We start from the raw sequence: 17,553 nt of genomic DNA on the forward strand, positions 1-17,553 counted from the left end.
TTGGACCCACGGCAGGGTTCAGAATGGAAGGAGCACCTTTTGGCGCTCAAGTTTTGCTGGAATGGTTTTCGGGTGCTATGTCACATTTGCAAAGCCCCTGAGGTACCAAATCAGTGGAAACCACCCAAAAGTGACCCCATTTGGGAAAGTACACCCCTGAAGGAATTTATCGACTGGTATACTGAGCATTTGACCCCATAGTTTTTTTTGCTGAATTTAGTGGAATTATGCTGTGAAATTGAATTTTGTTTTTCTGATAAAATGTGGAAATTTTAAATTTTTACAAGGAAAATGGGAGAAAAAGCACCCCAACATTTGAAAAGCAATTTCTCCTGATTATTACCACATGAGGATTTTTGCTGTAAACTGTTGTTTCGACACATGGAAAGGCTCAGAAGGGAAGAAGCACCATTTGGCTTTTAGAGCTTAAGTTTTGCTGGAATGGTTTTCGGGTGCAATGTCGCATTTGCAAAGCCCCTGAGGGGCCAAAACAGTGGTAACACCCCAAAAGTGAGCCCATTTGGGAAACTAACGAACAGATAAATGTGCAGAGCACAAAGACGTTTTTTTTAAATCATTGCTGGTCTAACAAATGAACTCTACCACTGTGTCATATTAGAGGCTGCCCGAGCAGTCTGCAGCTGCCGTCCATGCCTGACACACTGAGATCCTAACATACACCAGATCTCCAACATTAGACTAACCTGCTCTGAGAAATTTTAATCTAACAAACTATTGTACAACCATTTACCCTATTTGCTGCAACTTGCTTTCAACTTGTTTCTAATTTAAACAATAAAAGTTATATTTTAACTAATGCCACAATTCTATAGCAGCTGGGAAATTTGGGACTTCTTTGTGCTCTGCACATTTATCTGTTCGTTCATTACAATTATACCTGCTAGCTGCTAGGGTCTCTATTAATTTTTCTAATCATTTGGGAAACTACACCCCTGAAGGAATTTATCGAGGGGTATAGTGAGTGTTTTGACCCCACAGGTCTTTTGTTGAATCTAGTGGAATTAGGCAGTGAAAATGAAAACCTAGGTTTTTTCGAATAAAATGTTGTTTTAGCTTTTTCATTTTCACAGTAGATAAAGGAGAAAAAAAGCTAACCAACATTTGTAACGTGAACTCTTCTGTGCACGGTAATACCCAATTTGTGGTGATAAACTGCGGTTTGGACCCATGGCAGGGCTTAGAAGGGAAGGAGCACCATTTGGCTTTTGGAACTAAATGTTGCTGGAAAGATTTACGGAGCAATGTCGCATTTGCAAAGCCCCTGAGGGACCAAAACAGTGGACACCTCCCAAAAGTGACCTCATTTGGGAAACTACAGCCCTGATGGAATTTATCGAGGAGTATTGTGAGCATTTAGACCCCACAGGTTTCTTGCAGAATTTAGTGGAATTAGGCAGTGAAAATGAATATAAACATTTTTTCAACTAAAATGTTGAATTTTTTTCATTTCCACGAGGGATAAAGGAGAAAAAGCACCCCAACATTTGTAAAGCAATCTCTCACGAGTACAGCAATACCCCACAAGTGGTCATAAACTGCTGTTTGGATACACAGCAGGGCTCAGAAAGGCAGAAGCGCTACTTGGCATGCAGATTTTGCTGGAATGGTTTTTGGGTGCCAAAACCCCTGCGGGACCAAATCAGTGGAATCCCCCCAAAAATGACCCCCATAAAAGGAATTTATCGAGAGGTAAAGTGAGCATTTTGACCCTACAGGCTTTTTGCTGAATTTGGTGGAATTATGCTGTGAAATTGAAAATATTTTTTTTTCTGATAAAACATGGATTTTTTTCAATGAATAAAAGGAGAAAAAGCCCACCAAGATTTGAAAAGCAATTTCTCCCGAGTATGGTAATACCCCACATGTGGTCATAAACTGCTGTTTGGACACATGGCAGGGCTCAGAATGGTAGGAGCACTATTTGGCATGCAGATTTGCTGGATTGGTTTTTGGGCGCCATGTTGCATTTGCAAAGCCCTAAGGTACCAGAGTACTGTGGAAGCGCCCAAGATGTGACCATATTTTAGAAACTACACCCGTCAAGGAATTTATCATTTGCCTGAACATATGACAGGGCTCAGAAGTGAAGAGCACCATGCGCATGTGAGGCCTATTTGTTATTTTCACAGCATTGGCCCACAATTGCAGGGCTCTGAGGTCAAATAGTAAAACAAACCCCCAAGTGGTAACGCCTACATTGGAAACTACAACCCCTAAGGCATTTTAAGGTGTGTAGTGAGCATTTTGACCCCACGTGTTTTTTCATTAGAAATTAAATGAATGCGCAGCGTATGGTGCAAAGGAAAAATTGCAATTTTCCACTGATATGCCATTTTAGTGCACAATACGTTGTGCCCAGTTTGTGCCACTGAATACAAATACCTCATAAAATGTTAAGCGAGTTCTCCCAGGTATGGACGTAAAGTGCGGTTTAGGTATGCTGTAGGGTTTAGAAGGGAGATTTTGCTTGGTAGTAATTCTGTTTGGGGTTTTACTGGTATCTCAGTTTGTTATGTGGGGGCATATGTAAGCTGGGCAGAGTTCATCAGGGCATAATAAGAGGGTATAATAATGCAGTAAATAAATAATAATCCACAGGTGTGTGGCCGGTGCCCAATCTTATCCGCTTTTGGAATGATCTGCACATTTTGTGTTGTCAGAACTTTTTTATTTTTTCTCCACTGGAGCTGTGTTAGGGTTTATTTGTTGTGGCAAAGTCTGTAGTTTTGAATGGTACCATTTTGGGGAACACGACATGTATTTTTATCACTTTTTATTCCATTTTTTGGCAAGCAAGGTGACTAAAAACCATAAATTCTGAGAGTATTTTTTTTTTTTTTACAGTGTTCACCATGGGCTATAAATAAAAATTTTACTTTATTCTGCGGGTTGATACGATTATGATGATACCAAATGTATAAAGTTTTTTTTTTTTAAGTTTTGAATGCTTATTATGGGAAAAAAGGCAGTGTATGTTTTTATTGGCTTGAATTTTTTTTACACTTTTATTCAACGTTTTTATGAAAGTTTTTTTTGTCCCACTGGAAGGCTTGCACATCCGATCTTTACTCTAATACATTGCACTACCCACGTAGTGCAATGCATTAGAGCTGTCTGTCATTCACTGATCATCAGTTTACCATCGGTGCGGGTCCGACACCCCGACCTCGTACCGTTAAGCCGCTCCGGCTGCCTCCGGTCACTGGTTGTTATGGCCCATTATGCAATGTACGAAGCCGGTAGCAGTTGTCTCCGTACATAGCATAACGGCCATGCTGCCGAACTGCAGCTCTGCTCCTACTCACTTGAATAGGAGCAGAGTTGCAGCTCGCCCACTATTCAGTGGCCGGAGCCAACTGCTTCCGGTATGTACGTCCAGTGCTAGGGGGCAGCCAAAGCGGCTTAAGGGCGCGGGGTCCGAGTGTCCGACCCCCACAGATCATGTACTGATGACCTATCCGGTGGATAGGTCATCAATTGTCCAATAGTGGACAACCCCTTTAATAATCCTGGGCCCTGTATTGGCTCTATTTGACTCATTAATCTCCTTTTCTGGTTTATGTGTCAACTGGTCCAAATCACTGGTCTTAGCTTTAGATGCGGCCAAATGTATGGGAATCCCCTCTCCTTTGCACTGGGTGGACAAATTGGAAAACTTGGGAGTAGTGATTAGCTTTGATGTCAATACTTTTATGCCTGACAATATAACGCCCCTGTTATAGAGACTCAAAATTGATTTTGATCGATGGAAACACCTTTCTCTTACAGTGACGGGTAGTATTAATCTTTTTATGATGAAATCTCTCACTAGATATCTTTATCTCTTTCAAAACTCCCATGTGGTTGCCTCTGGTTGTCCTCCACTGAGGATAGGGATATTAAATCCTTTATTTGGGCAGCGGGGCTGCCATCCCAAGGTTCCTACACTATAGGCATAGATCTCCATGGTTAATACTAATCTCCCTCTTTATGAGCTTCCTTACGAAACCCAAATTTACCAAAATGGCAGGCTGACAGTACATTATATTACACCTGGTTGATAGTGAAGGTGCCTTAAATAGTCCTGGGGAGCAACAGTAATAGATGAGATTATTTTGATATTCGTGCTTGCTGGCCCTTAAGAGGCAGCCAGAGCATGCGCGTACCAGGAACAGTGCGGCCGCGAGGCAGGAGACACAAGCAGATACCAGCGGCCTGGAGAAGGGACAGGACACCTGACAAGGTGCGAGACTAGGCGGCGGGTCCCTCCGGCAAGAGCGGGATCTGCAGCCTGAATTACAGTAACCCCCATTACGTCCATTTCTTGGATCGAGCCCTAGAATGGAATTTCTTTAAGAGAACTGGGGAATTGAAGGATGTTAACGTGCAGTTCAGGATTTTTATTTTCTTCAGGACTACAAATAAACCCAAGAATCGAGAAATAAATTTATATGAGGGTACCTTCAGGTGGATGTTATTAGAAGATAGCCACATTTTATCTCCTCTTTTCTGCATACTCTGCATACACATAATTGGGAAGGAAGTTCTCCAGGATCTGGTTGACCCTCTCCACTTGGCCATTGGACTGTGGGTGGCATGCAGAATAAAAGTGTAGCTTGACCTCCAGTAGGCCTCACAGAGCTCTCTAAAATATTGAGGTGAACTGTACACCGTGGTCCGTTACAATATGATAGGGCAGGCCATACAGAAGAATTATATGCTGTATAATGAGAGTGGCAAGATGAGGAGCAGAAGGCAGACTAGGCAGGGGAACAAAGCGTGCCAAATTGTAGTGGTCTAGTTTTGGAGACCTTGTTCCAGGCACAGACCGAACAAGAGGCAACATAGTCCTGAACATCCTTGACCATAGAGGACCACTAGAACTGACGAGAAATTAGTTCCCAAGTTTTATGCGTGCCGGCATTAGTCACCCTACATTAGTACAATACAATACATTAGAACTGTAATGCATTAATATTGCGGTATATAGTGCAAGCGATCCCACGATCACTGGTTCAAGTCCACTAGTGGACCAATAAAAAAAAGTTAGAAAAAAAGAATTTGGCGACAAAAAATAAATTTTATTTTTAACATTTTGTTTTTTCCTTGTAAAAGTAGTAAAATATTTTAAAAAAAAACAATATAAATTTGGTATCGGTGTAATTGCATATACCCGCAGAATAAAGTTAACATGTCATTATAATTGTACAGTGAACGTCGAAAAAACGAAGCGCAAAAAGCAATGGAAAATATTGCTGTTTTTCTCATTTTCCACCCCACAGCATTTTTTTCTCTGTTTTCTAGTACATTATATGGTACAATAAAAGGGGCAATAAAAAATGGGCAGCAATGGGTTAATCGGATTCCAGTCTATGTCCTTCATCCAGCAGTGCCCAGATATCCTTGCGGATGCTTTTATGCACAATCGACCGTAGAGCTACACTGTTTCCATAAGTCCCATAGAACTGAATGGTAGTTACAGAAACATTGCAGCTCGCATGTTACGCTGCTTCCGTAACTGCCATTCACTATTATAGGTGTTACGGAAACAGAGTAGCTCAGCGAGCTACGATGTTTCCATAATACATGGTCGGATATCACACGCTTCAGCCTCAACATAGAGCAGTAGAACAGGGTTTAGGGGGTACCGTTCCAGATATTGATGCAGGTCCCAGAGGTGGGACCCGCATCTATCTCACTTTATGACATATCCTGTGGATATGTCATAAATGCTCTGATGGATAAAAAACCTTTAAGGCTCAGACCCCATTTTTAAAATCTGACATGTTTCACTTAATGTGGTAACAACTTAGGAATGTTTTTATTTCGGTGCCATGTCGCATTTGCAGAGTCCCAGAGGTATCAGTACAGTTGAAATCCCAGAGAAGTAACCCCATTTAAACAAAAAGACACCCCAATAGGCATTCATCTAGAGGTGTAGTGCGCATTTTGACCCCACAGGTTTTGTTTAAAAGGTAACACGCAGCAGATGGTGCAGGGTAAGATTTGCAATTTTCTATACATATATGCTATTTCAGTGACCGATATATTGTGCTCAGCACGTGCCACCGGAGACATACACCTCATAAACTGTAATGTGGGTTCTCCTGGGTACGGCAATACCCTACATGTGGCACTGATCTGCTGTGCACACGGCAAGGCTCAAAAGGGAAAGACGAGGGGCATAAGCTTTGTGGAGTGAATTAGGGTAAATAAAACTGGAGTAAATTAAAAATCAAGGGAAGTATAATACATTTTAAAAGAAATATTAAGAATGGGATGTAAATTTGTAGCTAAAAACTCCATTATAGTTATAATTTACTCACATACTCTACGTTGATTTATGATATTCTATATACGCTCTTAATGACTTATACATTAATGTATGCTATTCATGTCAAGGATTTACATATCATTGTTTGTTACCCTTGTTATACTGTGCATATTCCGCAGTGATAGGGTTAATACTATAAGGTGGTCACATGTGTCTCTCCCTCACCTGGTTTCAATTTGGAAGCATAGAATAGGAAAGCTAGATATGACTAAGAACCTTTAGTTCGAAATGCATGAGCGTTCTTCAAAGGATAGTTTTACTTGTTTTAACCAGATTAAATAAATATTTTTGCTTTTATACTTTGGATCGAGTGATGGATGTTATCCCTTCTATTTTAACATATATACAGCAGATATATATAGCACCATAACCAAATTCTGTACATAAATATAGCACGAGAACCACTCTCAGTACATATGTACAGCACCAGAATCAAGCTCATTACATTTATATAGTACCAAAACCAAGCTCAGAACATAAAAACAGCACCAGAACAAAGCTCAGTGGATATATACAGCACCATAACAAAGCTCATAATATATATACAGCACCAAGCTCTGTACATATATACAGCACCAAGCTCTGTACATATATAAAGCACCAGAACCATGCTAAATACATATATACAGCACCAGAGCAAAGTTCATTACATTTATATAGTACCAGAACCAAGCTCTGTACATAAATACAGCACCAGAACCAAGCTCAGTGGATATATACAGCACCAGAACAAAGCTCATAATATATATACAGCACCAGCACCAAGCTCTGTACATATATACAGCACCATGCTCAGTAGATAAATACAGCACAAGAACCAAGCCCAGTACATAAATACAGCACAAGAACCAAGCTCAGTACATATATATAATACTATAACAAATACAGCTCAGTACAGAGTTAATTTGGAAACTCAGATTAGACCTTTTTAGTGACTTTCCCAGTAAGGCCTGAACAATGGTAAGGATATACTGGGAGTTGCCATTTCACAAAAAAGAATGCACCACCCATGATCTCGCTGCAAATCAAACCGTTGACTACAGTACCGATCAGAGGGAGATTAAACATTTACATTTAATGGCTCACAGGTGACATCTCAGATTCGAGTCATTCCTTTTCTCTTTTCTTCTCCATTAGGTCTAGACCTCAATGACGACTACTCCCAGCCATGACTCATTTCTGCAGACTTTGTCCCTCAGATGTTTTCGCCGCCTCAGTTTTCCAACATTTCCGCACCCTGCCACATAAATGTAAAACATCCTTCTCTGCATCCCACGCTGTGCACCCGTCGGCATGCAAGGCAGATGAGAGAAGAATGACCACACTGTCTCACACTTTAAAGTTTAATTGCAAATCCTGCACTTGAACTTTAACTATTGATGCCAAAGTAGGTGACAGTTGGGCGGATTATGATCCGATCCAAGATCTAGACCAAGTTGCCGACTTCCCCCATGTGTCGGCTGTGCAGTGAGTGAACTCACTGCTGAGAGCAATTATAACCTGTAGAGTCCGGCTGCGGCAGATTAGAAGTTCATGTCCCGCCATGGCTGCTGCCAGCTGGAACAGTAAGGTTCACTGCGTGGCTGAAATCAGGAGGAAGTCAGCTGCTTGATATACGCACAATATCTTGTCCACTCTCAATAATCATCCTGAGGCTTCCAGACATCATGTACACCAGACACCAGGCTTAATGGGCGCTAGCAGCAAGGATACCCAGCCCCAACATACTAGCAGGTAACATAGTGATCTTGTGTTTGTGTGTATATATATATATGCATTTTCGTCTGTGTATATGTCTGCATGTTGTCTATAGGGCAGTATTATTTGAACAATGTATTACGTAGCAGTGTGTTTATATATTATTTTAATAGAACAGTATAAATTTATGATTTATAATATTTTGGGTAGCTATAGAAGTTTTAGGCCTCGTGCCCATCTGTGTTGGAGGAATGGTTACACATATGGCCGAGATCACTGTAGGCAATAGCACAGCATGCTGCGCTATTATCTTCGGTGAAACCACGGACACCCGAAGGAACCCATTAAAGTCAATGGGTTCCACCAGCCGCTGGGGGTGTCCGACGTGCAATGGAACCGTTGATTCCAGCATCCTTGTTCTGCTTCTCTGATGGAGCAGAACAACGGAATGTCACAACGCAGGTGTGTACTTAGCCTTAGAATGGTTTAAACCACATTTAGGACAGCAGTCTTTTGATTTTTCATTTGTTTTCCCTCCCTTCCATGTGTCAGGTTCAGTTGTCTCATTTGGTGCAACATTTTTTATCTATTATTTGTTGCGGTATTATTTCAGCAATACTATTTGTGTATGGTATTATTTGAGCAATGCATAGCGGTATTATCTGGATGTATTTTGACAGTATTATTTAACCCCTTCCTGCTTCTGGACGTATTATTAGGTCATGGTAACTGTAGCGTTCGCACTCCATGACCGAATAGTACGTCACGGGAGAAACGGCCATTTCGGCCGTCTTCCTGACACATACAGGAGCTGTGACAGCTACTGTCTCGTACAGCAGTTGCTGCAGCTCCTATAGCGGGGACCGATCGCTGTGTCCCCGCTGATTAACCCCTTAGAAGCCACGTTCAATAGCGATCGCGGCTTCTTAGGGGTTAAACCACCATCGATGGCCCGCTACATGATAGAGGGCAGCGATGGTTGCTATGGCAACCAGACGCCTAATAATGGCATCCGACTATGCAATCTACGGAAGCCTAGCGGGTCCTGACAAAGTCAGGACCCACTATGCTTGCTGTCAGCGAGTAGCGGACAGCTCTAATACACTGCACTATGCATGTAGTGCAGTGTATTAGAATTGCGATCAGGGCTTCCTGCCCTCAAGTCCCCTAGTGGGAGAAAGTAAAAAAGTGTAAAAATGTAAAAAAAGTTGTGTAAAAATAAGAAAATAAAAGTTTTAAAAGTAATAAAAGTAAAAATCGCCCTTTTTCCCTTATCAGTCCTTTATTATTAATAAAAATAAACAAATAAACTATACATAATTGGCATCGCTGAGTCCGTAACGGCCTGAACTACAAAAGTGTTTCGTTATTTATCCCGCGCGGTGAACGCCATAAAAGAAAATAATAAACCATACCAGAATCACAATTGTTTGGTCACTTCACCTCCCAAAAATTGGAATAAAAAGAGATCAAAAAGTCGCATGTACCTAAAATTGGCACTGATCGAAACTACAGTTCGTTACGCAAAAAAACAAGTCCTCACATAGCTTTTTTGATGGAAAAATAAAAAAGTTATGGCTCTTAGAATAAGGCAATACAAAAAGTAAATAATTTTTTACAAAAAGTATTTTATTGTGCAAACGCCCTAAAACATAAAAAAAAACTATAGACATATGGTATCGACGTAATCGTATTGACCCGCAAAATAAAGTGAATATGTCATTTATAGCACACGGTGAACACTGTCAAAAAAATTGAACAAAAAACAACAGTAGAATTGCTGTTTTTTAGTCACCACACCTCTTAAAAATAGAATAATATCTGATCAAAAAGTCGCATGCACCCCATAGAAACTACAATGAATTTCTTGAGGGGTGTAATTTACAAAATGGGGTCACTTCTGGAGGGTTTCCTTTGCTTGGATACCTCTGGGGCTCTGCAAATGCGACATAGCATCCGAAAACCAATCCAGCAAAACCTGCACTCCAAAGAACACAAAGCGCTCCTTCCCTTCTGAGGCCTCCCATGGGCCCAAGTGGCATTTTACCACCACAAATGGAGTATTGCTGCACTCAGGAGAAATTAGGCAACAAAATGAGGTATTTTGTTCCCTGTGAAAATAAGAAATTTTTATCAAAAATGACATCTTATTGGAAAAAATTTCATTTTTTTAATTTCACAGCCCAATTCAAATACGTGCTGTGTAAAAACTGTGGGGTCAAAATGGTAACAACAACCATAAATTAATTCCTTGAGGGGTGTAGTTTCCGAAATGGGGTCACTTTTGTGGGATTCCTACTGTTTTGGCACCTCAACACCTCTTCAAACCTGGCATGCTGCCTAAAATATACTCTAATAAAAAAAGAGGCCCCAAAATGCACTTGGTGCTTCTTTGCTTCCGGGGCTTGTGTTTTAGTCCACGAGCACACTAGAGCCACATGTGGGACATTTCTAAAAACTGCAGAACCTGGACAATACATATTTATTCTTTGGTAAAACCTTCTGTGTTACAGAAAAAAATTGAATAAAATTGAAATTCAGCAAGAAAAATTAAATTTGCAAATTTCACCTCCACTTTGCTTTAATTCCTGTGAAATGCCTAAAGGGTTAAAAAACTTTCTAAATTCTGTTTTGAATAATTTGAGGGGTCTAGTTTTTAAAATGGGATGTTTATGGGGGTTTCTAATATATAAGCCCCTCAAAGGCACTTCAGAACTGAACAGGTACCTTAAAAAAAGGCTTTTGACATTTTCTTAAAAATATGAGAAATTGCTGTTTATGTTCTAAGCCTTGTAACGTCCAAGAAAAATAAAAGAATGTTCAAAAATCAATGCCAATCTAAAGTAGACATATGGGAAATGTGAGCTAGTAACTATTTTGGGTGGTATAACCATCCGTTTTACAAGCAGATGCATTTACATTCTGAAAAATGCTATTTTTTCGAAATTTTCTCAAAATGTTGCAATTTTTCACAAATAAACACTGAATATATCGACCAAATTTTACCACTAACATAAAGACCAATGTCTCACGAGAAAACATTCTCATAATCGCTTGGATAGGTTTAAGCATTCCGAAGTTATTACCACATAAAGTGAAATATGTCAGATTTCAAAAATGGGCTCTGAGCCTTAAGGCCAAAACAAGGCTGCGTCTTTAAGGGGTTAAGCAGTGGATGGCACTATTAGGGTATGTGCACACACACTAATTACGTCCATAATTGACGGACGTATTTCAGCCGCAAGTCCCGGACTGAACACAGTGCAGGGAGCCGGGCTCCTAGCATCATACTTATGTACGATGCTAGGAGTCCCTGCCTCGCTGCAGGACAACTATCCCGTACTGTAATCATGTTTTCAGTACGGGACATTAGTTCCACGGAGAGGCAGGGACTCCTAGCATCGTACATAAGTATGATGCTAGGAGCCCGGCTCCCTGCACTGTGTTCGGTCCACTACTTGCGGCCGAAATACGTCCGTCAATTACGGACGTAATTAGTGTGTGTGCACATACCCTTATCTGAACAACACATGGAACCATTATGTGTATAGTGTATTTTATCATTTTTATGCAAGGCTTAACCCCCTTTACTGGCCCATCAGTGAAAGGATGGAGTGAATCATATATATATATATATATATATAAATTATACATCTATAATTTATATTGTTTATACAATTATATTTGTATATTGGATAAGACCAGTCAGTAAGGGCCTGCAGTGGTGTGAAGGCAGTGGAGGCAAGGGGGCCCCAGGCTGAACTGTTGCACCAGGACCCATGAGCCTTTGGCTATGCCACTGCCATGAATATAACAGTACCATGTACTGTGCCCCTGAATCAAATACTGTAAAGCAACACACACACATTGCCCCTGTAGATAATACCACTCACAATGCCCCCTGTAGATTGTGACACTCACAATGCCCCCTGTGGAAAGTTCCACACATAGAGCCCCTGTAGAAAGTGCCATTCACAATGCCCCTTGTAGATACTGCCTTCATAGAGCCCCCTGTAGATAATGCTATTCACAATGCCCGCTGTAGATAGGGCCCCACATAATTTCCCCTGTAGATGGGGCCCCACATAAAGCCCCCTGTAGATAGGGCCCCACAGAGCCCCCTGTAGAAAGTACCATACACAACGCCCCCTGAAGATAGTGCCCCTCAGAGCCCTTTGTAGATAGTATCCCTTACAGAGCCCCCGATAAATAGTGCCATTCAAAACGCCCCCTGTAAATAGTGCCACTCATAGAGCCCCCTGTAGATAGTGCCACTCACTGCTCCCCGAAAAAACAAAACATGTTACTCATCTGTCTTGTTCCCACACCTTTCTCCAGTATCGCAGGGCCGGTCTCTTCTGACCAGGCTCCTTCAACGGAACGACGCTGGCAGGCCTGCATCACAGGTAAAGCGCCAAATAGCGAGGCAGGGACCTAGACTACTCAATTGTATCTGCGTCCTATAGGCACGGAACTATTCAGTGCAGGGGGTCCGGTTCTTCTTCCCAGTTCCGCGAACTGGCTGTAATTTTAAAAGACAGTTTGGAAGAGCCGGCTGGATCCCATGCCCGAATTCGCCGGGTGCTGACACCGGCCCTGGAGTAAAGTGTCAGCTTTTGCTAATGACACAAAACTTTGTAGGATACTCTAAATGCTGCTCGATTGTAAAATATATAGAAATATGTAAAAACGATTTTGATATGCTGGCAGCAAGCGGAAGAAAGAGTCAGATGAAATGTAATGTTGAGAAATGTGAAGTAATGCACCTGAGCCGCAGAAATAGTATTACTACTTATACATTATTAGAACACAACGGGGGATAACAGAACAAGAGAAGGACTTAGGTATACTGGTTACAAGTAAGCATCAATATCAAGCTGCAAAAGCAAATAAGATTGTAATGCCAGCGGCGGGTGCCCCTACTTCTGGAGGTCCCTGCCTCCGGGTTACACACCACTACCACCACCGCTCTAGCGCTGGTATGATGTCAGCGTTCCATGTCCTCCGACATGATGCCTCCCCCGGCAAGCGCAAATGCAAGTGTGCCTCTGCTCGCTGCTGTACTCCTTCTCCCAGTTCTCTTACAGCTCACAGTTTTTAATAGGGCACGCACCCTTGCTGTTTCTTAAAGAGCCAAAACGCACATTTAATTAATTCCCAACCATTCCCAGTACATATTTAAATAGAAATAGTAAGGATGCACTCTAGGCCTAGGAGGGGAGGCAATCATATACACCTACTAAAACAAAGGGAGTCATATTGGATCCACACATTGGAGACCCTGGCACCTAAAGGCCTAAACAGGGAATTTGACCTACTATGCTGAAAATAAATATATTTATCGTTAATTCTCTTGTTCTTTGTTACTAATACTATGCATTTATCTCTTTCTCAGGCATGATAGAAAAACATTTATAATCAAGATCCAGTGTGCGACCAGATACAGGTACCATAAAACCGGTTCACCCACTACCCTCTCCTATACTATTTAGCATGCCTCCATTCTTGCTATATCAATATCTCTTTTTGTTCCATACTCTGCCTTTATAATATAATCTGCTGTCCTTTCCATCAAATAGTGATACATTCTCTAGATTTTGATCTGTTGTATAATATTATCTGCTATCCTCTCCATTGAATAGCGATATGCTCTCCAAGATTCCCTAGGTCATATCTCCTTATACATATATATATTATTCATGGACCATAAATACAATAATTAGTTATGCATCGATTCTCTCTACATACTTGTGTTCAGATTTATAGTGGTTCATTGGGGGTATTCAACGCTATATACATAGTCTGGTATTATCTATAATATTCTATAAATATGTAACATATATGGAACAAGACTATCCACATCGCTCCACATAGATTCAATCACTTTTGTAACACTCTGCACATCATTACATCTACGTTCCTTCAACCTAAGGTGGCCGTAGATAGTAGGGTAAAGCTCACAAGTGCAGAACAAGACTCCATAGCAATGGGGACGGCTTGCGTTCCACAGAGCGACGGCGCTCCTTTGACTGCGCATGCGCCGGAATAGCTTTGCGCTCCACATAACGGATATCCGGTATGAGGTACTGATTTCATAAACGGGTGCTCTCGTTAGCACGCTTACAACTCGGAGCGTCTGGCAGACGCCACTTACTCAGTCTACCTCTTTGAAACCACATGCAGGTACGATATTGCCGCTATGTATACAACTTGGTTGGTTTCTGCTTGGACATCTTATATATATCTCTTCAGTATTACATTTCAGACCAATACTCTTTTTTCTGCTTTCTATTATCACCATTTTCCTCAGCCGGTACTTTATGGTATGGTCCTGAGAGGTATTTTGTTAATACCTCTCCTACTAATACTTACATGTATACTCTATACATATTGTTGTGATATACCGTAATATATATTTCTCTTTGTATATCCTGGTGTAAGAAGCTTAGAACATTATTAACCTGTGAATTTATAAATACATGATCATAATGGCCATATGTATATGTTATTGAAACATATTTTGTTCTTCATACATATTTATTAAATTTACGTATATATCCATTGATACTACCCGCTGGGATTAGTTTTCTAAATCAAGATTTAAGAAATACCATTGTCATAATCCTTTGAATTTATTTGTTTATTTTTTGTCCTATTGAAAGTGCTATATATGTTATTATACTGTCTGCTTTTCCCATAGCGATTATGAGAAAGGCCTTGGATGGGCCGAAACGTCCGTCAAAACGCTTATCGCTTGCACTGCATAAATCCTGTTTTGACAAATTACCAATTTTGGAATGAATGAAAATAAATAATTCTTCCTTGGAAATTAATACAGTCGAATATCTTTGGAGGGCTTTTGGGTTTTTCTTTATATCAGTACATATTTAAGGCAGCCTCACTGGTCACCGGATATCTGACCAATTTTAGTTTGTTCCTGCGAAGGTTCCCTTACTGTGTTCTGCTCATTCGAGTATTCATTCCGGCCTGTCTGCTTCTCACGTACCAGTACTGTGTGCCTCGATCCTCTGCCCAGTTACGTCTCTGCATGGACTTGCCCTGACCTCGGTCGGACCCCGTGTTCCCCATTGCCTAACCCTACGGTGTAATTCACCGTTATCTCCTGGTCCATTGGGCCAGCTGCTACTCATATCAGGACCTCAGGAAGTAGCGACCTGGTAGTCTTCCCTCAGCGTAGTCCAGGTAGGGTGAATAACGGGGAGCCTACTTCGACAACGCCCTTAAAAGTTGTCCCAAAGTCAAACCAGTTGAGTAGCACAGTGGGTCTACAACGATATAAAGATTTTAGTGTATATAAAGAAAAAAAAGTAGGAACCCAAAAGTCAAACGTAAGATTGCTCCTGTATTGTGTAAATCCCTTGCAAGACCACATCTCAAAAATGGCATTCAGATTTGGGCTTCAAAATGTAAAAAGGATATACTAGAGCTGTGGAGGGTTCAAAGGCTGGCATCTAGATTCATAAATTGAATGTTAGCCCTCCCATACTGAGGGGCTGGAAAAATTTGGCTTTTTCAGCTTGTAAAAAAAAGCAAAAAACTCAGATGTGATCATATTAACATGTATAACATATAATGTACAGCCAATTCATTCATTTTGGTAACTGAATTTAAAAACAAAACAAAACAGAGTACATTGTATTCCACAAATCTGTGCAATTTGTTAAGCATTAAAGAAAAGCATACTTCACCTGCATAGAGGTCAATGACTATCTCTTCAGAACACCTAAGACTTGCCACTCTCTGTTTTTCTACTATGTTTCCAGCTGAGAACATGCACTTGGTCAAATCAAAAGTGTATCTGCAGACAGATGTGAAAGTCATGAGACAATAAAGGCAAGTTACATAATTTTTAAATTAATTTCAGTTGCCACAATACCTACCGAATGCCATTGTCCACATGTTCTACCCATCCATTGTTCCCAAGTAGCACAGTCACGTTAGGTGATCTCACTCCATCATTCAACACACGACCTTGTTTGGCTAGGCGGTTAACCCGAAGAGAGCATGCAACACTGGACCAAAGTTCATCACCTACAGATGTGTAAACAGTAGTTGATTTCTGATTTCTAAACATAAGCCGTTTTGACATGCATACTACAAATGTTACTATATACCTAATTGCTTCCATATAGGATTACAAAAGCAGTCTTCACTCAAAACGACCATGTCACCGTGCTGCTGCCAGGAGTGAGGAAGGTCACGTTCCAAACTCCGTGTCCAGATTACTCCATAGCTCTCTAACAGGTTGTATAGGTCCATACGTAATTTTTGCGCTGGGGATTGAACTCTACCTCTTTTAGAGAGGACGGGATTCTGAAGGATAGACACATAAAGAATACTATCAAACAGAGAAAAATACATTGGTAGGCATAAAAAAACCATCACATATAGAACACATTGGGGCGGATTTACAACTGTTTCTGTGTCTAGAAAGTGTTACAAAATGTGCCTTCTTGTCTTCTCTATATATGTATATAGATTAACCCTTTCATGACCAACGGTCATTGATGCCCGTGTCCAGGTCAAACTTTCCATTTCTGATATGCACTTCTTTAAAACGATAATATCTGTGGAAACACTTTGAATATCACAACTATTTTTACTTTGTCTTTCTACAAGACTTATGAGGCTTTGATTTTCTAGATTAGTTTAATTAACTCAGTGTTTTTCGTTTTTAATATAAGCAGACAAGTCATTCAAAATGTGAAAAAACACCTTTATATTATATATATATATATATAAATATATACACAGTATATATATATATATATATATACACACACACACACACACACATACACTGACACACACACACACACACACACAAACAGAAATAAGCAGGACTCAATGCATAATTCCGAAATGGTAAAATGGAGAAATAGAACCTATCCACAGGGCATATGCATGTATCATTTTACATAGTAACTTGACATAACTGCACTCTTTACATATATTATAGTACCAAAAAGAGAAACCACAGAGTCTATAAGTCAAAAGATAAAACATAAATTTTTATTTCATAAATTCTAAAAAATCTATACATAGACTATTAAAAATGAATCTCCACAGATGACAAAAAAGGACCGCCAAGCACAAAATAGTCTTACACGAGAGTACAAATATCAATCATGTATCCACATATACATTGATATACATTGGTATATTCCATCAAACTCCTTGTATTAATTGTAAAAATGCTAAGTGCAAAAAATGAGAAGGACCCGGGATAAATGGTGGACTACTGACCCATGTTGCTGTGTCTCAGGAATGGCGACCTGCCCCTGGAATAGTGGTAGTGGTTTTCTATTGGATTTCCTGTGGAGGCTGGTAACAGCGTAGTTATTATATCTCTGTAACCAGACACATAAATGTCCGATATTTACTTTGCATTATGCATTTTCTTATTGTATGCTATATCAATGTATATGTGGATACATGATTGATATTTGAACTCTCGTGTAAAACTATTTTGTGCTTGGCGGTCCTTTTTTGTCATCTGT

At 40.4% G+C, this 17,553-nt stretch overlaps 1 protein-coding gene across 4 annotated transcripts in view; it reads right to left on the bottom strand.

Moving 5' to 3' along the window:
• Positions 1 to 17,553, bottom strand: part of TYW2 (tRNA wybutosine-synthesizing protein 2) — an 80,527-nt gene that overhangs the window by 19,127 nt on the left and 43,847 nt on the right. For all 4 annotated transcript variants that reach the window (XM_075835611.1, XM_075835608.1, XM_075835610.1 and 1 more), the window contains 3 exons: positions 16,168 to 16,366; positions 15,934 to 16,084; positions 15,742 to 15,851 (listed from right to left, as the gene is read on the bottom strand). In XM_075835611.1, the coding sequence (XP_075691726.1) occupies positions 15,742 to 15,851; positions 15,934 to 16,084; positions 16,168 to 16,366 (460 nt within the window). The remainder of the gene's footprint in view (positions 1 to 15,741; positions 15,852 to 15,933; positions 16,085 to 16,167; positions 16,367 to 17,553) is intronic.

Source organism: Rhinoderma darwinii, chromosome 8 (assembly GCF_050947455.1).
Source record: "Rhinoderma darwinii isolate aRhiDar2 chromosome 8, aRhiDar2.hap1, whole genome shotgun sequence".
NCBI classification, from domain to species: domain Eukaryota; kingdom Metazoa; phylum Chordata; class Amphibia; order Anura; family Rhinodermatidae; genus Rhinoderma; species Rhinoderma darwinii.